The following is a 26,532-nucleotide window of genomic DNA, read 5'->3' as shown; positions in this document are numbered from 1 at the left end:
TCCGTGCTCGGACCACTGTTGTGTGTGATCTACATAAATGACCTGGAGGAAGGTATAGGTGGTCTGATTAACAAGTTTGCAGATGATACTAAGATTGGTGGAGTTGCAGATAGCGAGGAGGACTGTCAGAGAATACAACAAAATATAGATAGATTGGAGAGTTGGGCATTATCAATCCAGATAAATGCGAGGTGATGCATTTTGGAAGATCAAATTCAAGAGCGGACTATATGGTCAATGGAAGGGTCTTGGGGAAAATTGATGTGCAGAGAGATCTGGGAGTTCAGGTCCATTGTACCCTGAAGGTGGCAACGCAGGTGGATAGAGTGGTCAAGAAGGCATACAGCATGCTTGCCTTCATCGGAAGGGGTATTGAGTACAAGAGTTGGCAGGTCATGTTACAGTTGTATAGGACTTTGGTTCGGCCACATTTGGAATATTGCGTGCAGTTCTGGTCGCCACATTACCAGAAGGATGTGGATGCTTTGGAGAGGGTGCAGAGGAGGTTCACCAGGATGTTGCCTGGTATGGAGGGTGCTAGCTATGAATAAAGGTTGAGTAGATTAGAATTGTTTTCGTTGGAAAGACGGATGTTGAGGGGGGACCTGATTGAGGTCTACTAAATTATGAGAGGTATGGACAGGGTGAATAGCAACAAGCTTTTCCCAAGAGTGTCAGTTACAAGGGGTCACGATTTCAAGGTGAGAGGGGGAAAGTTTAAGGGAGATGTGCGTGGAACGTTTTTTTACGCAGAGGGTGGTGGGTGCCTGGAACGCTTTACCAGCGGAGGTGGTAGAGGCGGGCACGATAGCGTCATTCAAGATGCATCTGGACAGGTATATGAACGGGCGGGAGCAGAGGGAAGTAGACCTTGGAAAATAGGAGACAGGTTTAGATAAAGGATCTGGATCGGCGCAGGCTGGGAGGGCCGAAGGGCCTGTTCCTGTGCTGTAATTTTATTTGTTCTTTGTTCTATTACCTGTTATAAACCAGAGGCTTTGATCAACCAGAAATCTGTGAGGAAAACGTGCGAAAGAACCACCATTTGAAACAAAAACTTTTTTTTTAACCTTTACTCCTGTTATTTTCAGCCCTTTCCACCACTCTGTGTTTGTATGTCTTGTGTGGGGGTAGAGGGTGGGACTGTTAAAGGGGCTATCAGTTATTAGCTTGTGATCAGTTGTATTTACTGCATTTTCTTGATAGTTCTTGATATAAATAATCTGGTGTTGGTAATTATTGGGCAGCCAAGGACCAAAGACTTTGGGTATTTTTATAAGATTTATTGGTTAATTCATTTGTGTTGTGAACTGGACTGGAATTAACCGCGTACTTGCCCAAGGTGGCATAAAATAATTTGGGGGTTCTGGTCTGAGATCTTTGGAATGTAAATTAAAAGAGACACCAAGTTTGTAGTGATATAACAGGATGGCTCTGGAAGCTGCAAGGAGTTTTCTTGAGGTGGAAGACTTATCTCTGGTTTATTTGAAAGAGCTTTGAAAAGACAAATTAATTGAATTGGTAGGTGCATTAAAAATCGAGATACCAGCTGGAGCTAAGAAGGTGGAGATAGTTGAAGCGATTGCTTAACATTTAAATTTGAAAGAAATGCAAGAAACACAGCCTGGGTCATGCAAAAATCAGTAGAATTAGCCAAAATCCAGTTACAAATGAAAAAATTGGAAATGCAGCAAAACGGAAAAGAAATGGAGATGCAGCAAAATGAAAGGGAACTGAAGCAAAAGAAAAACAATTGGAAATGCAGCAAAAACAAAAATAAATGGAGATGAAAATCAGATTGGAATTAGAGAGAGAGAGAAAGAAAAGAAAGAGGAAAAAGCAAAAGAGAGAGCCCTCGAGCTTAAGGCACTGGAAATGAGCAGGGAGCTACCAGAAAGTAGAGGAGTGTTAAACCATAGAAAGGAGCCCAGTAGCGATATGTTTAAATTATACAGGCCCTCCCAAAATTCGATTGATGGAGGTAGAGACCTTTTTTGGGGCTTTTGAGAAAATAGCAACCCAAATAGAGTGGCCAAGACAAAAGTGGGCATTACCCCTGCAGAGTAAATTGGCAGAGTGTACACAGGAAGTTTATGCTTCCCTGTCAGAGTAGGTGGCATTATGATGTTGTAAAAAAAGCTATTCTGGTTGCATATAGTCATAGACGTTTACAGCATGGAAACAGGCCCTTTGGCCCAGCTTGTCCATGTCGTCCAGTTTCTATCACTAAGCTGGTCCCACTTGCCTACATTTGGCCCATATCCCTCTATGCCCATCCTGCCCATGTAACTGTCGAACATTTTTTTAAGAGGAAAAAATTGTACCCGCCTCTACCACTGCCTCTGTCAGCCCGTTCCGGCTGCTCACCACCCTCCGTGTGAAAGGCACCTTGTCAAATGTTTTCTGGAAATCCAAATAGATCATGTCCACTGAATAAAGAACAAAAAAAGGTACAGCACAGTAACAGGTCCTTTGGCTCTCCAAGCCTGCAACGACCATGCTGCCCCTTTAACCTAAAACTTTCTACACTTCCAGGGTCTATATCCCTCTATTCATGTATTTGTCAAAAAGCCCCTCAAACGTCGCTATCGTACCTGCTTCCACCATCTCCTCTGGCAGCGAGCAGCAAGACCCAGGCACCCACTATCCTCTATATCAATTGGTTCCTGGGGAATATAGGCAAAAATTTTGGAATTTAACTCATTGCTGCAGAAGGTTGTGGAGGTCAAATCACTGAGTGTTTTTAAAACAGAGATAGATATGTTCTATGTTAATAAGGAGATCAGGGGGTATAGGGAGAAGGCAGGAGAATGGGGATAAGAAAAATATTAGCCATGATTGAATGGCGGAGCTGAGTCTATAAGCCAAGTTTCCTAATTCTGCTCCTATGTCTTATGGTCTTAAGGAGACAGCTGTGACAGACTTGTGAAGAATTTGCAGAACAAATTTGATAGGTTAGTACAAGCATCAAAACTGCATATGAGGCTGTGAGTGAGGTCATTCTCTTAGAGAAATTTAAGAATTCCCTACCTTCTACAGTAAGAACCCATATCGAAGACCAGTGGGTGAAGGCAGGAACAATTATGGCTGACGGTTATGAGCTAATCCATAAATTTTAACCTTTGTCCATTCATCCCCATAATTTTGAAAAGGATAGAATGTGGGGGAGTGAAAGGAAGGCAGGTAGCCAAGGTAAGGAATGGATAGCTGGGAATGCTCAAAATCTCATCCTCAGACTAGGTAGGGAGGTACTGAGGGTGGAGGTGAGACTCGAAAGTCTAGATGTTACCATCATAACAAGGTGGGACATGTTCATTCAGCATATTGGAAATTGAAAGGAAAGCCCTTGGGACTTGTGAGAGTTCATAAGGAGGATTCTGAAAAGGGAACAAAAGTGGGGAACAAAACATGGCATAGTATACCCTTAACTGGACTTTGGAGAGCTGAGGTAAACACTGCTGTGGGAGCAGGTGCGAGGAATGAGATGAGAGATATGCCCGGTTTTTGTCTAAGGGAAAGATCACCCCAATTTTCTCAGCTGAGGTAGCCAAACCATAACTATCCTAAGGGACATAGATGCTACTCAAACTCTCACACTGGGGAAGGATTTGGTTTTCCCTCCATAGGGAAAACTGGTTTAGTGGCTGGTTTAGCTCACTGGGCTAAATCGCTGGCTTTTAAAGCAGACCAAGCAGGCAATCAGCACGGTTCGATTCCCGTACCAGCCTCCTCGGACAGATGCCGGAATGTGGCGACTAGGGGCTTTTCACAGTAACTTAATTGAAGCCTACTCGTGACAATAAGCGATTTTCATTTCATTTCATTTTCATTTCAGAGAACTCAATGAAAGCTGAGGTATTAGTGCATGAGATAGATGGAAATTGTATAAAGTACAATTGGAGTGTGATTTAATGTCAGGTCCTGTAGTTGTCGGAGCGGTTAAAGAATTCCCAGTGGAGATAGACTAGGTTTTTGGGAATGATTTGGCGGGAGTGAAGGTTGCAGCTTCACCCAGAATTACAGAGAGTCCGAGGGAGTACTTCTGATAGCACATGAGATTCCAACGGTAGGGCATGTGGGAGTTAGGAGAATTATAGGGCAGTAAATGAGTCAAAGAAGGAAATGTTGACAGATGTCGTTGATAACATATCAAATGACAATGGTAGTGAACCAGATTCTGAGAATTCTAAGACCGAAGGTGATCACAAGAAAGAGAAGTCCGACTTTAATAGTGATGACATGTTGTAGCTGCCTAAATGCTGAAACATAACATGAGTCGATCAAGCAGGCAGTGCCACTGAACAGAATACAAACGTAGAATCATGACAGCACAGAAGGCCATTCTGCTCATCGTGTCTGCTGATTCACCGAAAGAGCAATTCATGTACTGCCCACATCCCTGCACATTCCTCCTTTTAAGATATTTAGAAAATATAGAAACCTACGGCAAGAGATCACTGTACCTATCGTGTCTGCACCATCCAATAAGTGGCCACCCAGCCGAATCCCATTTTCCAGCACTTAGTCTCTACCGCTGGAGGTTTCTACCTCTACTACACTTTTGGGCAGTGAGTTTTGGACCCCTACCACCCTATTTCTTCATATTCCCTCCAATCCTTCCACTAATCACCATGCCTGGGATTAGTCCATGGACAAAATGGACAAGTGTAGACTCATTAAGGAAAGCTGCCATTGACTTGTGAACACAGTAAGAAGTCTTACAACACCAGGTTAAAGTCCAACAGGTTTGTTTCAAACACCAGCTTTCGGAGCACTGCTCCTTCCTCAGGTGAATGAAGAGGTATGTTCCAGAAACACATATACAGACAAATTCAAAGATGCCAGACAATGCTTAGAATGCGAGCATTTGCAGGTAATCAAGTCTTTACAGATCCAGAGATAGGGGTAACCCCAGGTTAAAGAGGTGTGAATTGTCTCAAGCCAGGACAGTTGGTAGGATTTCGCAAGCCCAGGCCAGATGGTGGGGGATGAATATAATGCAACATGAATCCCAGGTCCCGGTTGAGGCTGTACTTATGTGTGCAGAACTTGGCTATAACTCAGCGATTCTGCGTTGTCGCACATCCTGAAGGCCGCCTTGGAGAACGCTTATCCGGAGATCAGCGGCTGAATGCCCTTGACTGCTGAAGTGTTCCCCGACTGGAAGGGAACATTCCTGCATGGTGATTGCCGCGCGATGTCCTGGTTTAGCTCACAAGGCTAAATCGCTGGCTTTTAAAGCAGACCAAGCAGGCCAGCAGCACGGTTCGATTCCCGTACCAGCCTCCCCGGACAGACGCCGGAATGTGGCGACTAGGGGCTTTTCACAGTAACTTAATTGAAGCCTACTCGTGACAATAAGCGATTTTCATTTCATGTCCATTCATTCATTGTCGCAGCGTCTGCATGGTCTCGCCAATGTACCATGCTTCGGGACATCCTTTCCTGCAGCGTATGAGGTAGACAACGTTGGCTGAGTCGCACGAGTATGTACCGCGAACCTGGTGGGTGGTGGTCTCATGTGTAGTGGTGGTGGTCTCCATGTCGATGATTTGGCACGTCTTGCAGAGATTGCCATGGCAGTGTTGTGTGGTGTCGTGGTCGCTGTTCTGAAGGCTGAGTAGTTTACTGCAAACAATGGTTTGTTTGAGGTTGCGCGGTTGTTTGAAGGCAAGTAGTGGGGATGACCTTGGCGAGATGTACATTTTCAATGATGATGTGTTGAAGGCTGCAAAGAAGATGTCGTAGTTTCTCCACTCTGGGAAAGTACTAGACGGCGAAGGGTACTCTGTCGGTTGTGTCCCGTGTTTGTCTTCTGAGGAGGTCTGTGTGGTTTTTTGCTGTGGCGCGTTGGAACTGTCGATCGTGAGTCAAGCACCATATCCCATTCGTACGAGGGCATTTTCAATGTCTGTAGATGTCTGTTACGCTCCTGCTTGTCTGAGCAGATCCTGTGCTAATGGAGGGCTTGTCCATAGGGGATGGCTTCTTTAATGTGTTTAGGGTGGTAGCTGGAGAAGTGGAGCATCGTGAGGTTATCCGTGGCTTGCAGTAAAGCGAAGTACTGAGGCGACCGTCCTTGATGGAGATGAGTGTGTCCAAGAATGTAACTGATTTTGGAGAGTAGTCCATGGTGTGTCTGATGGTGGGATGGAACTTATTGATGTCATTGTGTAGTCGTTTGAGTGATTCTTCGCCGTAGGTCCAAAGGAAAAAAATGTCATCGATGTATCTGGAGTATAACGTCGGTTGAAGGTCCTGTGCAGTGAGGAGGTCTTGTTCAAACTTGTGCATGAAGATGTTGGCATATTGAGGTGCGAATTTGGTCCCCATGGCAGTTCCGTGTATCTGGATGAAGAACTTGTTGTCGAAGGTGAAGACGTTGTGATCCAGAATGAAGTGGATGAGTTGCAGAATTGCGCCTGGAGATTGGCAGTTATTGGTGTTGAGTACTGAGGCTGTTGCAGCAATGCTGTCATCAAGAGGTTCAACTGGTTGATTTGTGAAGGGAAAATCGTGTTTTTTATTTGATGAGATAACAGGGGGTTGATGAGGGTAATGCTGTTGATGTGGTGTACATGCACTTCTAAAAGACATTTGATACAGTAATAAAATAAAATAAATAAATAATCTTTATTAGAACGTAGAACATAGAACAGTACAGCACAGAACAGGCCCTTCGGCCCTCGATGTTGTGCCGAGCAATGATCACCCTACTTAAACCCACGTAACCCGTAACCCAACAATCCCCCCATTAACCTTACACTACGGGCAATTTAGCATGGCCAATCCACCTAACCCGCACATCTTTGGACTGTGGGAGGAAACCGGAGCACCCGGAAGAAACCCACGCACACACGGGGAGGACGTGCAGACTCCACACAGACAGTGACCCAGCCGGGAATCGAACCTGGGACCCTGGAGATGTGAAGCATTGATGCTAACCACCATGCTACCGTGAGGCCCATGTCACAAGTAGGCTTACATTAACACTGCAATGAAGTTACTGTGAAAATCCCCTAGTCGCCATATTCCGGCACCTGCTCGGGTACACAGGGAGAATTCAGAATTCTCAGCTGGTACGGGAATTGAACCTGCACTGCTGGCCTTGTTCTGCATCACCAACCAGCTGTCTCGCCCACTGAACTAAGCAGCCCTAGTATTGTATTTGCAAGCAAAATTAACTCAGAATAAGAATGACAGTAGCAACATGAATACAAAATTGGCTGAGTGACAAAAAAAGAGAGTAGTGGTTAATGGATTTCCTTTAAAACTAGAAGGGTTATAGTGGATTACCCCTTGATGCTGGGATCCTTGCACTTCCTGATATGTATTAATGACCTAGACCTTGGTGTACAGAGCACAATTTCAAAATTTGGAAGTATTATGAACTTCAAAAGGGCAGAAATAAGTTGGTAGAATGTGCGGAGAAGTGGCAGATGAAATTTAAAGTAGAGAAATGTGAAGGGATTAATTATGACAGACGAACTTGGTGAGACAATATAAACTAAAGGGTATAATTCTTAAGGGGTGCAGGAACAGAGGGACCTGGGGGTATACGTACACAAATCATTGAAGATGGCAGGACAGGTTGAGGAAGCACTTAATAAAGCATACAGCATCCTAGGCTTCATCAATAGAAGAATATATTAAACTTGTGTGGAACATTGTTTGGGTTCAACTGGAATATTGGGTCCAGATCTGAGCATCACACTTTAGGAAGGAAGTGAAGGCATGAGAGAGAATGCAGAAAAGACTTATATGGTTCCAGGAATGAGGAATTTCAATTACATGGATAGATTGGAGAAGTTGGAATTGTTTTCTGTGGTGAGAATAAGATCAAGAGGAAATTTGAGTTATTCAAAGTCATGAGGAGTCTAGACAGAGGCAGAGCCTGTTCCCATTGGTGGAAAAATAGAGAACAAAAGAGTACAGATTTAAGGTAATTGGCAAATCAATGGTGACTTGAGGAAAAACCTCCTTCATGCAGCGAGTGGTTAGGATCTGGTATGCGCTGCCTGAGAGGGTGGAAGCAGGTTCCACAGAGGCTTCGAAAGGGAATTGGATTTTGATCTAAAAAGGGAGAATGTAGGGGACTGGCAGCAAGTGAATTGGATGTGGTGGGCTGAATGGCCTCTTGCACTGTAACCATTCTGTGGGGCTCGTCAACCTGTAGCATGTAACCATTCTGATGATGTGATATATCTGAACAACTAAAATTATAAATTAGGTGTAAATGTAACTCAGTTTGTAGCACTCTTGCCCTTGATATACGATGGGCGTGATTCTCTGGCCTCGTTACACTCAAGCGAAGCGAGGCCGATGAATAGCGGGAGAGGCCAAAAACGATATCCACGTCAGGCACGAACAGTTTGCGATGCAACTGGCCCGCTCCCATAGATGAAATTGGGATCTCGCCGTAGCGTGGTGAGAAACCAATTATCACCACTTAAGCTCCATTTCCATACAATTAACGGGTCACCCCATCTCAAATGGCCTCCTGTCATTCAGCAGCCTCCCCAGCAAGTGCTCACGCCGATTAGTACTCCTTTTGATAGGAGGGGCTTCTGTGGGGAGCCGAGGAGGTGAGTAGCCATCTTTGCTCACAGGCAACGAGCCCAAGGGATTGCTACCCCAGTGCTCGGTTCGGGGTTGAGGGATCCTCGGCTGTGGCTGGAGGACACTACGGGCTGGGCCATCATGGGAGGGTGTGGGGGAGGTGCTCGGGGGGGGGGGGGGGGGGGGGGGGGGGGGGGGCAACATCTTGCGGTATCACCATGCTAACCCCTGGACCGTTTACCCGTTCCGGGGCAAGCCTTGTCCCTGCCCATCTGCCGCAACAACCACCTGTGACCTCCACCGACTGCTGAGGCCTCTGCGCGGCTGAAGGCTATTGCCAACGGGGAATTGGCAATCGTTGTTAAGTGAGCACTTCACAGATGCAAAATGGATTTCCGTGGGTGGGCAAGCCATGTAGCATGTGAGTGTCATTGCCGAGCATATCAATCACACCCTGATGCCTGGACACTTTGCTTGAACAATGCGGGAGGCAACACCACACGCGCAACACCCGAACACCGAGGGGATGGGACACAGCTCCAGGGACATGCCCATGGGTGGAGGGTGGGTGATGCCTGGAGAGGTGTGAAAATGGTATGGAGATCAGCCTGCATTGCGGAAGGAAATGACAGACATTTTAATGGTTGTGCAAAAGGGTGTTTAATGTGTTGTACATTAACCCACTCCCGATCGTGCTTGTTCGAGCCCCGCTGCCCCTGCATCTATCTCTGCCAGCCCTGGCGGTTCTCCATGGTCCGGAACATTGTGTCAACACCCTCAGTGATACTCCTCAGTGACTGGGTCATGGTCTGCAGCTTCTCGGCATTGCCCACCTGTAACTAGGACATATTCCGCAGTGCATCATGTCCATCTGAGAGCGGGTCATGTCCCGCAGAATCTCATCAAGGTCAGCCTGGTACTGGGTGACATCCCCCAGCGAGTCGGACATTCTGCCAAAACCCTTAGCCATGGCCATCACTGACTGCCCAACACCTTCACTCATGGTGCCGATGCCATGCACCAGGCTGTCCATTGCGGTCACCACCCCAGCAGTGTTGGCCTTGGTGTCACTCATTGCCGGCGCCCTCTCCTACCGCCGAAATCTCTGGGACTCCTCCAATCGGCTATGGATCTGCTGGAGTGACACTAACAACTCAGGAACTAACAAGTCAGGCACTAACAACTCACATTTCACAGGTTCTCCAGGTGGAACCCAGTGGTTCCTCACCTCTGCGGCGTCTGCCAGCCTCCGCGGATGACCGCTCTGTCCTCGGCCTCCCCAGTCACCTCTATGGCCCGCTCCTCGAAGGAGGTGAGGATTCTTAAGTCAGGCACACCTCCGCCAGTCTGGGCCCTCTCCCGGCGGTTATGGGAGAGCTTTTCCTGAGGAGACACAGAGAGGACATTGTTAGCCACACGCGAGGTTCACAATGGTCGGGGGGGGGGGGGGGGGGGGGGGGGGGGCTATAGGAAGAGTTGGGCATCACATGGGAAGTTGGGGGGTGGAGGCTTCCTTGGTGGGGGTTGGGGGTTGGTGTCTGCTCACTCGTGCTGCCTGGGTAGGTCGTTGACCGTACGCCATTCTTCCTGGTCATACGCCCCGAGCTCACAAATGCCATCACCTCATCTCAGACAGCATTGGCTGCCTTGGGGCAATAGGACATCCCTTTTGGCCTCATCGCGTCTAGTACTTAAGTGCTGCTCAACCTTGTTAGCGGGAAGCTGGCGAGCGTGGTCCCAGAGAATCAGCTGGCGAGCCTTCATTTGGGCCTTGGGTAACGAGGGATATTGTGAACCTTGTCAAAAAGAAAAAGGAGGCTTTTGTACAGTCTAGAAGGGTGGGGACAGTCAAAGCCCTTGAGTAGTATAAAGAAAGTAAAACGATACTTAAGTGGGGAATTAGGAACGCTAGGAGGGGTCATGAATAGTCCTTGCCAAATAGGACTAAGGCGAATCCCAAAGCTTTTTATTCATGTGTAAAATGCAAGAGGGTGGCCAGGGAAAGGGTTGGACCACTTAAGGACAGTGGGGGGGATCTATGTGTTGAGCCAGAGGAAATGGACGAGGTACTAAATGAGTACTTTGCATCAGTGTTCACCAAAGAAAAATACTTTGTGGAAGATGATTCTTGGGTAGGGTGTGAGGATAATCTGGGTCAGGTTAACATCAAAAAGGAGGTGGCATTGGGTGTTTTAAAAGCCATTGTCGATAAGTCTCCTGTGCCTGATGGGATTTACCCCACAATCCTGAGCGAAGAAATTGCTGGGGCCTTGACTGATATCTTTGCATCCTCATTGGCTACAGGTGAGATTCCAGAGGACTGGAGAATAGCTAATGTGGTATCGCTGTTTAAGAAAGGTAGCAGGTATTATCCAGGAAACTATAGGCCGGTGAGCCTCACTTTGGTAGGAGGAAAATTATTGGAGAGAATTCTCGGACAGGATTTATACTAATTTGGAAACAAATGGACTCATTAGTGATAGTTTGGTTTTCCCATGATTTTGGGAAGGGGAGGTTGTGCCTCACTAACTTGATCAAGGTTTTTGAGGAGGTGACAAAGATGATTGATATGGGGAGGGCGGTGGGTGTTATTTACATGGATTTCAGTAAAGCCTTTGACAAGGTGCCTCATGGCAGATTGGTACAAAAGGTGAAGTCACACAGGATCGGAGGTGAGGTGGCAAGATGGATACAGAACTGGCTCGGTTACAGAAGGCAAAGGGTAGCTGTAGAAGGGTGTTTTTCTGAATGGAAGGTTGTGACGAGTGGTGTTGCACTGGAGCCTCTGTTGTTTGTAGTATACATAAATAAACAATTTGGAGGAAAATGTAGCTGGTCTGATTAGTAAGTTCAGGGATGACACCGAGGTTGGTGGAGTGGCAGATAGTGTTGAGGAATGTCAGAGGATACAGCAGGACAAAGATAGGTTGGATGCTTGGGCAGAGAAACGGCAAATAGAGTTTAATCCGAACAAATGTGAGGTAATACATTTTGGTAGGTCTAACATAGAGGGGAAATATACCGTAAATCGCAAAACTCTTGGGAATATAGAAAGTCATATGAGGCTCTGTGTGGAGTTTGCAGAATTTTCCCCCGTGTTTCCATGGGTTTCGCTCCCACAACCCAAAGATGTGCAGGGTAGGTGGATTGGCCATGCTAAATTGCCCCTTAAAAAAACCAAAAAGTCATGCTACAGTTGTATAGAACCGCACTTGGAATATTGCGCACAATTTGGTTGCCACACTACCAGAAGGATGTGGAGGCTTTGGAGAGTGTGCAGAGGAGGCTTACCAGGATGTTGCCTGCTATGCAGAGAGGCTGAATAGACTCAGACTGCTTTCATTAGAACGATGGAGGTTGAGGGGTGACCTGATAGAGGTTGACAAGATTATGAGGGGCATAGAACAGTACAGCACAGAACAGGCCCTTCGGCCCTCGATGTTGTGCCGAGCAATGATCACCCTACTCAAACCCACGCAACCCGTATACCCGTAACCCAACAATCCCCCCATTAACCTTACACTACGGGCAATTTAGCATGGCCAATCCACCTAACCCGCACATCTTTGGACTGTGGGAGGAAACCGGAGCACCCGGAGGAAACCCACGCACACACGGGGAGGACGTGCAGACTCCACACAGACAGTGACCCAGCCGGGAATCGAACCTGGGACCCTGGAGCTGTGAAGCATTGATGCTAACCACCATGCTACCGTGAGGGCATGGATAGAGGGGATGGGCAGGCATTCTTTCCCAGGGTGGAGGGGGTCAGTCACTAGAGGGCATAGGTTTAAGGTCCTTGGGGCAAAGTTTAGAGGAGATGTGCGAGGCAGATTGTTTACACAGAGGGTGGTGAGTGCCTGGAACGTGCTGCTGGGGGAGGTTGTGGAAGCAGATACATTAATAGCGTTTGAAAGGCATCTCAACAAATACATGGGCATAGAGAATATGACACTAGGAAGTGCTGAGGGTTTTGGCTAAGGGTGGTATCATGACCGGTACAGGCTTGGAGGGACAAAGGACCTGTTCCTGTGCTGTATTGTTCTTTGTAGTCCTCCATGGTGGTCTCGCCAGGGCCCTGTACAGCTGCAACAAGACTTCTCTACTTTTCTGCTTCATCCCTCTTGCAATAAAGACCAACATTCGATTTGCCTTTCTAATTACCTGCTAACCTGTATGCTGACATTTTGTGATTCCTGTAGGACACCCAGATCCCTCTGTTTCACAGCGTTCTGCAGTCTCTCATCATTTAAATAATATTCTGCTTTTCTATTCTTCCCTCCAAAGTGGACAAATCTACTTTGAGGATGTAATAAGCAGGGTAGATAAACTCATAGTTGGAGGGTATTTGGATTTCAAAAAGGCATTTTTGATAAGTTACCATTTGCCAAAATCATTGTCCATAGAACATAGAACATTACAGCGCAGTACACTCATCTATTTTTATCCCTTTTGTTATGATAATACCAGACCCCAATTTTAGTTCGGACACTGGACAAGAAACCCCAGACAATTTGCGGAAGTGAGGAAAGGATACTTCACCCCAGGAATGATGACTCAGGCCAATTAAGTATATTTATGTTAAAACAAACTTTAATTTAAGCACTGAATTAACCACATTAATATCAAATAAATAAGTTGACAATTAACAGTTAAACAGTTCTTAAATAAAAGGAAACACTCACTATCTACACCTGCAACTATATATAATCCAACTAAGCAAGCCAATACAGTTTAAAATCTACTCATAAATAAAAGTTAGCAATAACAATAATATTTATTATTGTCACAAGTCGGCTTACATTAACACTGTAATGAAGTTACTGTGAAACTCCCCTAGATTTTCTTGCTGTTCTCTGTGCAGACCTTTGGAGAGAGACCCTTTCAAGAACAATGCAAAGATCCTTCTATCTTGTCACTCAAATCCTATGGTAAAACTGCCAAAAGCACAGACAGACCTGGCTCCTCCCATTAATTACATCATCTGTATCCCACTAAGATGTTCCATGGTCTACTTAGCTAAGATGAAACATCATCCCTCATTAATTATCTGTACCCCAGGGAACCTACTTTATACAACAATATTCCATTAGCCATTGTTTCTGTAAACAAGTAAGTGGCTATCATAAATGATTCCTTTACTGTTACAACATCTTAATTACAGCTTTAGCAGATACACTGACTGTATGTATTTGAACCCAGGAGTTTTCTTAATCTTACAACAAAATATAAAATATAACAATTTCTTTCATTCACCACACTTTGTAAACTCTTTGGGCTGGATTCTCCGATTCTAGGGCGATGTCCCCACGCAGGCATGGGAACGGTGGCGTTTCATGGCAGAAAAACTGGTGGAAAATGGCCACCGATTCTCTGTTTTGCTGGGGGCTAGCAGAACGGCAGCATAGAGCATCCAGCTCTAGCTGCCGATACGCCCTGGGGAATTGCCGCGGTCGCGTATGTGCATGAGTTAGTCCACAGCCGCCACGCCGAGTTCCCGACAGGTGAGACCACACGTGTTCCATGCCGTTAGGAACTCGGCCGGTCGGGGGTGGAGCATCAGGGACTGGGCTTCAGGCAATGTCCTAAGGCTGTCGATATGTGGCATGATGTACTCCTAGAGTATGCCACTTTGGATGGGGTAGAGCATCGCAGAAGAGGCACCACCCCCAATTTGGTTGGAAACTTGGATTTTCTGGCCGGTCAATGAACGCGATTTCAGCGTCGGCGACCGGAGAATCCAGCCCTTTGTATCCTCCTCATCGCTAATTTGGCAACAATACAGTCTATCCCTTCCTCTAAGTCATTGATATGGATTATAAATAGTTGACGCTCGAACACTTATTCCTATGGATCTCCACCAATTAATTTGCCAACCACAAAATGACCTATTTATCCAGACTCTATTTCGTGTGCATGAGCCAATCTTTGATCAATGCTAATATATTAACTCCAATACCATGAGTTTACTGCATACCTTATGTCATTAAGTAACCTTTAACATGGAATCTTATCTATTGCATTTTGGAAATCCAAATATACTGCATCTACTAGTTCCCCTTTATCCCCCCTGCTTATTACATCTTCAAAATAAATTTGTCAAACACAATCGCCACTTCACAAAGCCATTATGATTTTCAAAATTTTCAGCTTCTTTAACAGTGGTTGCAGTATTTTTCCAGTTGGACTAACTGGCCTATTTCCTAGTGTCTACCTCACAGAAGAGCAGTGTTCATTTATGGTTTTCCAATCCACTGAGATCTTTCCAGAAACTCGGGAGATTTGGAAGATTACATCCATCTCTGCATCTGCTTCTTTTAAGAGCCTAGGGTGCAGGTCATAGGTTCAGGGCACCCAGCCTTTAGTCCCATAGGTTTCCCTGGTGCTGGTTACATAATGGTAATGTCACTGGACTAGTAATCCAGAAGCCCAGGCTGCAACTCTAGGGTACAAATACCACCCATCACAGTAAGAACAAAAGCAAAAGAAAAAAGAACAAAGAAAGAAAATTACAGCACAGGAACAGGCCCTTCGGCCCTCCCAGCCTGAGCCGATCCAAATCCTTTACCTAAACCTGTTGCCTATTTTCCGAGGATCTACTTCCCTCTGTTCCCCGCCCATTCATATATCTGTCTAGATGCATCTGAAATGATGCTATCGTGCCCGCCTCTACCACTTCCGCTGGCAAAGCGTTCCAGGCACCCACCACCCTCTACGTAAAAAACGTTCCACGCACATCTCCCTTAAACTTTCTCCCTCTCACCTTGAAATCGTGACCCCTTGTAATTGACACCCCCACTCTTGGAAAAAGCTTGTTGCTATCTACCCTGTCCATACCGCTCAATTTTGTAGACCTCAATCAGGTCCCCCCTCAACCTCCGTCTTTCCAACGAAAACAATCCTAATCTACTCAACCTTTCTCCATAGCTAGCACCCTCCATACCAGGCAACATCCTGTTATTTGTTAAGCTATTTTGCTGGTAGGGAAAGCTGGTTTTCAAACAGTCGTGCCAGATTGGCTTCAGCAGTCACAGGATGTGGAATTTTACTGCTCTCTAAAGCATCTACATACTTCTGGTAATGTGGCGATCAGAACTACATGCAGTATTCCAAATGTGGCCTAACCAAAGTCCGATACAACTGTAACATGACCTGCCGAGTCTTGTACTCAATACCCCGTCCGATGAAGGCAAGCATGCTGAATGCCTTCTTGACCACTCTATCGACCTGCGTTGCCTCCTTCAGGGTACAATGGACCTGAACTCCCAGATCTCTCTGTACATCAATTTTCCCCAGGAATCTTCCATTGACTGTATAGTCCGCTCTTGAATTGGATCTTGCAAAATGCATCACCTCGCATTTGCCTGGATTGAACTCCATCTGTCATTTCTCTGCCCAACTCTCCAATCTATCTATATTCTGCTGTATTCTCTTACAGTCCCCCTCGCTATCTGCAACTCCACCAATCTTAGTATCATCTGCAAACTTGCTAATCAGACCACCTATACCTTCCTCCAGATCATTTATGTATATCACAAACAACAGTGGTCCGAGCACGGATCCCTGTGGAACACCACTAGTCACCTTTCTCCATTTTGAGACGCTCCCTTCCACCACTACTCTCTGTCACCTGTTGCCCAGCCAGTTCTTTATCCATCTAGCTAGTACACCTTGGACCCCATGCAACTTCACTTTTTCCATCAACCTGCCATGGGAAACTTTATCAAACGTCTTACTTAAGTCCATGTATATGACATCTACAGCCCTTCCCTCATCAATTAACTTTGTCACTTCCTCAAAGAATTCTATTAGGTATGTAAGACATGACCTTCCCTGCACAAAACCATGCTGCCTATCACTGATAAGTCTATTTTCTTCCAAATGTGAATAGATCCTATCCGTCAGTATCTTCTCCAACAGTTTGACTACCACTGACGTCAAGCTCACAGGTCTATAATTCCCTGGATTATCCCTGCTACCGTTCTTAAACAAAGGACAACATTAGCAATTCTCCAGTCCTCCGGGACCTCACGCATGCTCAAGGATGCTGCAAAGATATCTGTTAAGGCCCCAGCTATTTCGACCCTCGCTTCCCTCAGTAACCTGGGATAGATCCCATCCGAACCTGGGGACTTGTCGACCTTAATGCCTTTTAGAATACCCAAAACTTCCCCCTTCCTTATGCCGACTTGACCTAGAGTATTTAAACATCCATCCCTAACCTCAAGATCCATCATGTCCCTCCCCTTGGTGAATACCGATGCAAAGTACACATTAAGAATCTCACCCATTTCCTCTGACTCCACGCATAAATTCCTTCTTTTGTCTTTGAGTGGGCCAATCCTTTCTCCAGTTACCCTCTTGCTCCTTATATACGAATAAAAGGCTTTGGGATTTTCCTTAACCCTGTCAGCCAAAGATATTTCATGACCCCTTTTAGCCCTCTTTATTGCGTGTTTGAGATTTGTCCTACTTTCCCGATATTCCTTCAAAGGTTCATCAGTTTTAAGTCGTCTAGATCTTATGTATGCTTCCTTTTTCATCTTAGCTAGTCTCACAATTCCACCCGTCATCCATGGTTCCCTAACCTTGCCATTTCTATCCCTCATTTTCACAGGGACATTTTTGTCCTGCACTCGAATCAACCTTTCTTTAAAAGACTCCCACATTTCAAATGTGGATTTACCCTTAAACAGTTGCTCCCAATCCACATTCCCTAGATCCTGCCGAATTTTGTTATACTTGGCTTTTCCCCAATTTAGCACTCTTCCTTTAGGACCACTCTCATCTTTGTCCATGAGTATTCTAAAACTTACGGAATTGTGATCGCTATTCTCAAAGTAATCACCGACTGAAACTTCAGTCACCTGGCCGGGATCATTCCCCAATACCAGGTCCAGTATGGCCCCTTCCCGAGTTGGACTATTTACATACTGCTCTAAAAAACTCTCCTGGATGCTCTTTACAAATTCTGCTCCATCTACGCCTCCAACGCTACATGAGTCCCATTCAATGTTGGGGAAGTTAAAATCTCCCATCACGACCACCCTATTGCTCCTACGTTTTTCTATAATCTGTCTAATATTTGTACCTCTACTTCACGCTCACTTTTGGGAGGCCTGTAGTAAAGTCCCAACAATGTTACTGCACCCATCCTATTTCTTAGCTCTACCCATATTGCCTCAGTGCTCGAATCCTCCATAGTGCCCTCCTTCAGCACAGCTGTGATATCATCGCTGACCAGTAATGCAACTCCTCCACCCCTTTTACCTCCCTTTCTATCCCTCCTGAAGCATCTATACCCTGGGATATTTAGTTGCCAATCTTGCCCTTCCCTCAACCAAGTCATACCAATAACATCATATTCCCAGGCCCTAATCCAAGCCCTAAATTCATCTGCCTTACCTGCTACACTTCTCGCATTAAAACAAATGCACCTCAGACCACCTGTCCCTTTGCGTTTATTATCTCTTCCCTGTCTACTCTTCCCTTAGTCACAATGAATTTATTATCTAGTACCTTACTGGCTTTAGTTGCTGCCTCTAACTTCCTAATCTGGTTCCCATCCCCATACCACATTAGTTTAAAACCTCCCCAACAATGTTAGCAAAAGCACCCCCAAGGACATTGGTTCCAGTCCTTCCCAGGTGTAGACCATCCGATTTGTAATGGTCCTACAGCCGCCTGAACCGGTTCCAATGTCCCATAAATCTGAACCCCTCCCTCCTGCACCATCTCTCAAGCCACGTATTCATTCTGACTATTCTTGAATTTCTACTCTAACTGTTTCGTGGCACTGGTAGCAATCCTGAGATTACTACCTTTGAGATTCTACTTTTTAAACTTATCTCCTAACTCCCTAAATTCTGATTGTAGGACCTCATGCCGTTTTTTACCTATATCGTTGGTGCCTATATGCACCACGACAACTGGCAGTTCACCCTCCCCCTTCAGTCTGTCCTGCAGCCGATCTGAGACATCCCTGACCCGTGCACCCGGGAGGCAACATACCATTTGGGAGTCTCGTTTTCGACCACATAAACGCATGTCTACTCCCCTTACGATTGAATCCCCTATGAATATAGCCCTGCCAGTCTTTTTCCTGCCCTTCTGTGCAGCAGAGCCAGCCACAGTGCCATGAGCCTGGCTACTACTGCCTTCCCCTGGTGAGTCATCACCCCCAACAGTATCCAAAACGGTATACCTGTTTTGGAGGGAGATGACCTCAGGCGACACCTGCACTGCCTTCCTGCTCTGTCTCTGCCTTTTGGTCACCCATTCCCTGTCTCCCTCACCAATCCTAATGTGCGGTGTGACCAACTCACTGAACGTGCTATCCACAACTTCCTCAGTATTGCGGATGCTCCAAAGTGAGTCCATCCGCAGCTCCACAGCTGTCATGCGGTCTAACAGGAGCTGCAGCTGGACACACATCCCGCACATGAAGGAGTCGGGCATTGGCCGCGTCCCTGAACTCCCATGTTGAGCACAAGGAGCATAACATGGGTCTGGGATCTCCTGCCATTTTTACACTTTACCTCAACTGATTAGAATTATAATATCAAATAATGAATAAGTGAAAGGAATAAAGATTTTACTTATCAATCACAATACTCACCAACGCACGAAGAGTTAAATTTCTCTCAGCTACTGCTAATTGGAGCACTTTCCTGACCAGCCAATCAGGTCACTGCTTTGCTGTGATGTCATTCTTGAAATTTATCCCCAACGACCCTGTGGCCGCTGTTTAAGCAGCGAAGCAGCTAGTTTAAATACTCACCGCTCGACTCTAGCTCCACCAACTCCAACAGCTGAATTCCCGCTGAAAAAACTCGAATCCGCGAAACAGCTAGTTTAAATACTCACCGCTCGACTCTAGCTCCGCTCACTCCAACAGCTGAATTCCCGCCGAAACTAGTGGAATTTGGATTGAATATAAAACTATCATTGATTGTGGTAAAAAACCATCTGGATCACGAATGTCCCTTAGACACAGAGAAATAAATCTGCCACCCTTACATGTGACTCCAGACCCATAGCAATGTGGTTGACACTGAAATGGTCAAGCAAGCCACTCATTTCAAAGGAAATTAGGGATCGGCAACAAATTCTCGCCTTGCCAGCAATGCCCATATCCCAGGAAAGAATTAAAAATGAGTCGCAGATGGCTCATCCTTCTTGTAGAGAAACTTTTCAATGGGATATTTCTTTGTTAAAGTACTTAATTGGTGGTTAATTGCTTTGGTAGGTCATTGCAGTAGGCTGTTTTAATGCAAGTAGCATAGAACATAGAGAAATACAGCACAGAACGTGCCCTTCGGCCCACGATGTTGTGCCGAACCTTTGTCCTAGGTTAATCATAGATCATAGAATTTTGGACACTAAGGGCAATTTATCATGGCCAATCCACCCAACCTGCACATCTTTGGACTGTGGGAGGAAACCGGAGCACCCGGAGAAAACCCACGCACACACGGGGAGGATGTGCAGACTCCACACAGACAGTGACCCAAGCCGAAATCGAACCTGCGACCCTGGAGCTGTGAAGCAATTGTGCTATCCACAATGCTACAGTGCTGCCCTTAAGAACAAATTAATCTACACTCCATTATTCTACCATAATCCACGTACCTATCCAATAGCCGCTTGAAGGTCCCTAACGTTTCCGTCTCAACTACTTCGACAGGCAGTGTATTCCATATGCCCCCACTACTCTCTGGGTAAAGAACCTACCTCTCAAATCCCCCCTATATCTTCCGCCATTTACCTTAAATTTATGTCCCCTTGTAATGGTTTGTTCCACCCGGGAAAAAGTCTGTGACTGTCTACTCTATCTATTCCCCTGATCATCTTATAAACCTCTATCAAGTCACCCCTCATCCTTCTCCGTTCTAATGAGAAAAGGCCTAGCACCTTATAAGACCTACTCTCCATTCCAGGCAACATCCTGGTAAATCTCCTTTGCACCTTTTCCAAAGCTTCCACATCCTTCCTAAAATGAGGCGACCAGAACTGCACACAGTACTCCAAATGTGGCCGGACCAAGGTTTTGTACAGCTGCATCATCACCTCACAGCTCTTAAATTCAGTCCCTCTGCTAATGAACACTAGCACACCATAGGCCTTCTTCACAGCTCTATCCACTTGAGTGGCAACTTTCAAAGATCTATGAACATAGACCCCAAGATCTCTCTGCTCCTCTACGTTGCCAAGAACCCTACCGTTAACCCTGTATTCCGCATTCATATTTGTCCTTCCAAAATGGACAACTCACACTTGTCAGGGTTAAACTCCATCTGCCACTTCTCAGCACAGCTCTGCATCCTATCTATGTCTTTTTGCAGCCGACAAACAGCCCTCCTCACTATCCACAACTCCACCAATCTTCGTATCATCTGCAAATTTACTGACCCACCCTTCAACTCCCTCATCCAAGTCATTAATGAAAGTCACAAACAGCAGAGGACCCAGAACTGATCCCTGCGGTACGCCACTGGTAACTAGGCTCCGGGCTGAATATTTGCCATCCACCACCACTCTCTGACTTCTATCGGTTCGCCAGTTCGTTATCCAACTGGCCAAATTTCCCACTATCCCATGCCTCCTTACTTTCTGCATAAGCCAACCATGGGGAACCTTATCAAATGCCTTACTAAAATCCATGTACACTACATCCACTGCTTTACCTTCATCCACATGCTTGGTCACCTCCTCAAAGAAGTCAATGAGACTTGTAAGGCAAGACCTACCCCATACAAATCCGTGCTGACTATCCCTAATCAAGCAGTGTCTTTCCAGATGCTCAGAAATCTTATCCCTCAGTACCCTTTCCATTACTTTGCCTACCACCGAGGTAAGACTAACTGGCATGTAATTCCCAGGGTTATCCCTATTCCCTTTTTTGAACAGGGGCACGACATTCGTCACTCTCCAATCCCCTGGTACCACCCCTGTTGACAGTGAGGACGAAAAGATCATTGCCAACGGCTCTGCATTTCATTTCTTGCTTCCCATAGAATCCTTGGATATGTCCCGTCAGGCCCGGGGGACTTGTCTATCCTCAGGTTTTTCAAAACGCCCAACACATCTTCCTTCCTAACAAGTATCTCCTCAAGCTTACCAGTCTGTTTCACACTGTCCTCTCCAACAATATGGCCCTTCTCATTTGTAAATACTGAAGAATAGTACTCGTTCAAGACCTCTCCTATCTCTTCAGACTCAATACACAATCTCCCACTACTGTCCTTGATCGGACCTATCCTCGCTCTAGTCATTCTCATATTTCTCACATACGTGTAAAAGGCCTTGGGGTTTTCCTTGATCCTACCTGCCAAAGATTTTTCATGCCCTCTCCTAGCTCTCCTAATCCCTTTCTTCAGTTCCCTCCTGGCTATCTTGTATCCCTCCAGCGCCCTGTCTGAACCTTGTTTCCTCAGCCTTACATAAGTCTCCTTCTTCCTCTTAACAAGACATTCAACCTCTCTTGTCAACCATGGTTCCCTCACGCGAACATCTCTTCCCTGCCTGACAGGGACATACACATCAAAGACACGCAGTACCTGTTCCTTGAACAAGTTCCACATTTCACTTCTGTCCTTCCCTGACAGCCTATGTTCCCAACTTATGCACTTCAATTCTTGTCTGACAGCATTGTATTTACCCTTCCCCCAATTGTAAACCTTGCCCTGTTGCATGCACCTATCCCTCTCCATTACTAAAGTGAAAGTCACAGAATTGTGGTCACCACCTCCAAAATGCTCCCTCACTAACAAATCTATCACCTGCCCTGGTTCATTACCAAGTACCAAATCCAATATGGCCTCCCCTCTGGTCGGACAATCTACATACTGTGTTAGAAAAGCTTCCTGGACACACTGCACAAACACCACCCCATTCAAACTATTTGATCGGATGAGTTTCCACTCAGTTTGGGAAGTTGAAGTCACCCATGACTACTGCCCTGTGACTTCTGCACCTTTCCAAAACCTGTTTCCCAGTCTGTTACTCCACATCTCTGCTGCTATTGGGGGGCCTATAGAAAACTCCCAACAAGGTTACTGCTCCTTTCCTATTTCTGACTTCAACCCATACTACCTCAGTAGGCAGATCCTCCTTGAACTGCCTTTCTGCAGCTGTTATACTATCTTTAATTAACAATGCCCCCCCCCCCCCCCCCCCCCTCTTTTACCATCCTCCCTAATCTTGTTGAAACATCTATAACCAGGGACCTCCAACACCATTTCTGCCCCTCTTCTATCCAAGTTTCCGTGATGGCCACCACATCGTAGTCCCAAGTACCGATCCATGCCTTAAGTTCACCCACCTTATTCCTGATGCTTCTTGCGTTGAATATACACACTTCAACACATCTCCTTGCCTGCAAGTACTCTCCTTTGTCAGTGTTACCTTCCCCACTGCGTCACTACACGCTTTGGCGTGCTGAATATCGGCTTCCTTAGTTGCTGGACTACAAATCCGGTTCCCATTCCCCTGCCAAATTAGTTTATACCCTCCCGAAGACTACTAGAAAACCTCCCTCCCAGGATATTGGTGCCCCTCTGGTTCAGATGCAACCCGTCCTGCTTGTACAGGTCCCACCTTCCCCAGAATGTGCTCCAATTATCCAAATACCTGAAGCCCTCCCTCCTACACCATTCCTGCAGCGACGTGTTCAACTGCACTCTCTCCCTCTTCCTAGCCTCGCTATCACGTGGCACCGACAACAAACCAGAGATGACAACTCTGCCTGTCCTGGCCTTTAACTTCCAGCCTAACTCCCTAAACTTGTTTATTACCTCCAAACCCCTTTTCCTACCTACGTAGTTGGTACCAATGTGCACCACAACTTCTGGCTGCTCACCCTCCCCCTTCAGGATCCTGAAGACACGATCCGAGACATCCCTAGCCCTGGCACCCGGGAGGCAAAATACCTTCCGGGAGTCTCGCCCGCGACCACAGAATCTCCTATCTATTCCCCTAACCATTGAATCTCCTATTACTATTGCTTTTCTATTCTCCCCCTTCCCTTCTGAGCCCCAGAGCCAGACTCAGTGCCAGAGACCTGGCCGCTAGGGCCTTCCCCGGTAGGTCATCCCCCCAACAGCAACCAAAACGGTATACTTGTTTTGAAGGGGAACGGCCACGAGGGATCCCTGCACTGTCTGCCTGTTAGTTTTCTTTCCCCTGACTGTAACCCAGCTACTCTTGTCCAGTACCTTGGGTGCAGCTACTTCCATGTAACTCTTCTCGATAACCCCCTCTGCCTCCCGGATGATCCGAAGTTCCTCCAGCTCCAGTTCCCTAACATGGTCTCTGAGGAGCTGGAGTTGGGTGCACTTCCCGCAGATATAGTCAGTGGGGACAACGGTGGTATCCCTCACCACCCGCATCCTGCAGGAGGAGCATACAACTGCCCTAGCCTCCATCCCCTCTTACTTTACAGAATATAGCTGCCCTGTAGACCAACTGGACCTCCGCCCTCCGACTCTGCTTCCAGTCAGCTGCACTCTGTAAACTCCTGGCTCCCTTCACGTTTTTTGCGGAAATCAAATGAAAGGAGTACCTTGCTCCCTCCTTATCTAACTCCCTCAGTCACCAAACTCTCACTGTAGCACTCAAATGCACCATGTTCAGCACTCCAGTGCAAACAAAGTCTGCACTGTAGCTGGATCCTTTTTATACTGTGAATCTAGCCTCTGAAAACTGGCCTAACCCAATTAACTAATTAACAAGCTCCAGCTGCAAGTACCTACAAGTAGAACCTTGTTTAAAGCTGATTCAAAACCAAACTTCTTCTAAACCAAACAGCAACTTTTAAGTTAATTAACTAAATAAAATAAATACTAGACTTTAGATAAAAATGACCCTTATACTCCCTCAGTCACCAAACTCTCACTGTAGCACTCAAATGCACCAAGATCAGCACTCCAGTGCAAACAAATAAAATGTGCATGTGGAATAAAACTAAATTAGAAGCACAATTCAGCTTAAAGGCATTACTCAGGTTTGGCTACAAGCTGAGCATGATTGGGCAATAAATACTGCAGGACAAAAGGCAGGGAAATGAAAAGATTGATTTTAATACAAGTTTTGAGAGGAAGAAGGAACAAAGGTTTTATATTTAGGCAAGGCTGATTTTGGAGGGACCAGTCATGAGGCACTGGTTATGGCTAATCAGCTGTGTTCAGCAGACCACATCAGCTGCATGCCTGACACAAGACTCCCAAAACAAGTTCTCTGCTCCAAGCTCCATCATCTTAACTGGTTACCAGGAAGGCAGAGGAAACCTTTCAAGGATGCCGTCAACATCTCCCTGAAAAAATGCAACATCCCCACCAATTTGTGGGACTGTCTTGCTAGAGATCGCCCAGTTTTAATCTTAAAATTAGTAGTCAGCCATTCAGGGGTGATGTCAGAACTTTACTTAGCAGTGAAAATCAATACCAAGATTGACAGTGACCATTACTGAAAGAAAGTGGGTTAATTTAGCTACAATACAGCTAACCCTTGATCTGATTAAATGTTGGAACAGCTGAAGAGGCTACAATGGTCTAACTCAGGCACACATCACCCAGTATATCCTTCCTGTTGTGTTATACCAGGCATCTGTCGCACTTAAAAGTCAGAATCTTTGGAAGATAATTGTAATTTAGTGCAATATGTTTTACTGTTAATTGGATACAATTTAGAATGAATTGAGAACTTAGGATATGGTGCACGTGTGGTGCACCAGGACTGCTACTTGCATAATTGCCAAATTAACATGGGGAAGCTATGCATGTACAGAATGTGGAGCACAGAAGCTTCTGCTGATTTACAAGTAGATCGATGACATCTTTCACAAGTGAGGGGCATGGACTTAGGCTGTTCTTCCGGCACCAAGGCAGCCAATCTAAATCCAGTTGATGCAACAGGTTAGAGGCATGTAAAAATATTTGGACCAACCCCTCCAGGCGGAAACACAAAGAGTAACCAAATAGTTTGTATTTCTGTTGATTAGTTACATGCTCTCTGTTCCACCATGCAGCAACAGCAGGAGATGGCATCAGTACGGAAGTCTCTGCAGTCAATGCTAATGTGATGTTATTCAGTGAATACAAAACTTTCACACTGAATGGAAGCTATTCGACAGCTGATTATGCTTTTGCAGCAGTAACTGAGTTTATGTTTGCAATTTTAAAATGCTGGTTAGTTTTAAAGCTGCTTTCATGTTATTGTAACAAAGCAACTATTCAGTGCTTTGCTTGCTCATTGTGTTGCTGATATTGTTAACTAGAATAAAACAAACTCAATTCTGCCACCTGGTTAGTCATTCTATTTTCGCCCTACCTCATCATAATTAGTTTTATTATGTACAACATCTTATAGATCACTTACAAGCCTATATTTGAAGCTGAAAATTCCAATAGTCAAGAAAGGGAACAGGCATAACCCTGGGAATAATGGGCCGGTTAGTCTCATTTCGGTCATAGGAAAATTAGTGGAAAGGGTCCGGAGGGATAGGATTTATGATCATTTGGAAAGATGCAGCTTAATCCAGGATAGTCAGCATGGATATGTGAGGGCTAAGTCTTGCCTCACAAGTTTGATTGTATTCTTTGAGCAAGTAACTAAGTACATAGATGAAGGTAGAGCAGTTGATATTGTATACATGGATTTTAGTAAGGCGTTTGATAAGGTGCCCCATGATCAGGTCATGCAGAAAGTAAGGAGGCATGACAGAGGGAAATTTAGCCAATTGGATCAGTAACTGGCTATCACATGGTGGTAGATGGTAAATTTTCATCCTGGAGCCTAGTCACCAGCGGTGTACGACAGGGATCGGTGCTGGGTCCTCTGCTATGTGTTATTTTTATCAATGACTTGGATGATGGAGTTGAAGGTTGGGTTAGTAAATTTGCTGATGACACCAAGATTGGTGGAGTAGTGGAGGGCTGTTGTAGGTTGCAAAGAGACATTGATAGGATGCAGAGC

At 45.8% G+C, this 26,532-nt stretch overlaps 1 protein-coding gene across 4 annotated transcripts in view; it reads left to right on the top strand.

Annotated features, from left to right (window-relative positions):
• Positions 1-25,858, top strand: part of sycp3 (synaptonemal complex protein 3) — a 260,430-nt gene extending 234,572 nt beyond the window's left edge. For all 4 annotated transcript variants that reach the window (XM_038820905.1, XM_038820904.1, XM_038820907.1 and 1 more), the window contains exon 9: positions 25,586-25,858. In XM_038820905.1, coding sequence (XP_038676833.1) covers positions 25,586-25,639 — 54 coding nt within the window. In that variant the 3' untranslated portion in view covers positions 25,640-25,858. The remainder of the gene's footprint in view (positions 1-25,585) is intronic.
• Positions 25,859-26,532: the final 674 nt, after the last annotated feature.

The sequence above is a fragment of the Scyliorhinus canicula genome, chromosome 15, assembly GCF_902713615.1.
Source record: "Scyliorhinus canicula chromosome 15, sScyCan1.1, whole genome shotgun sequence".
NCBI lineage: Eukaryota > Metazoa > Chordata > Chondrichthyes > Carcharhiniformes > Scyliorhinidae > Scyliorhinus > Scyliorhinus canicula.
Note: the sequence above shows the minus strand (reverse complement) of the source record. Positions and strands in the feature narration are given on the sequence as shown.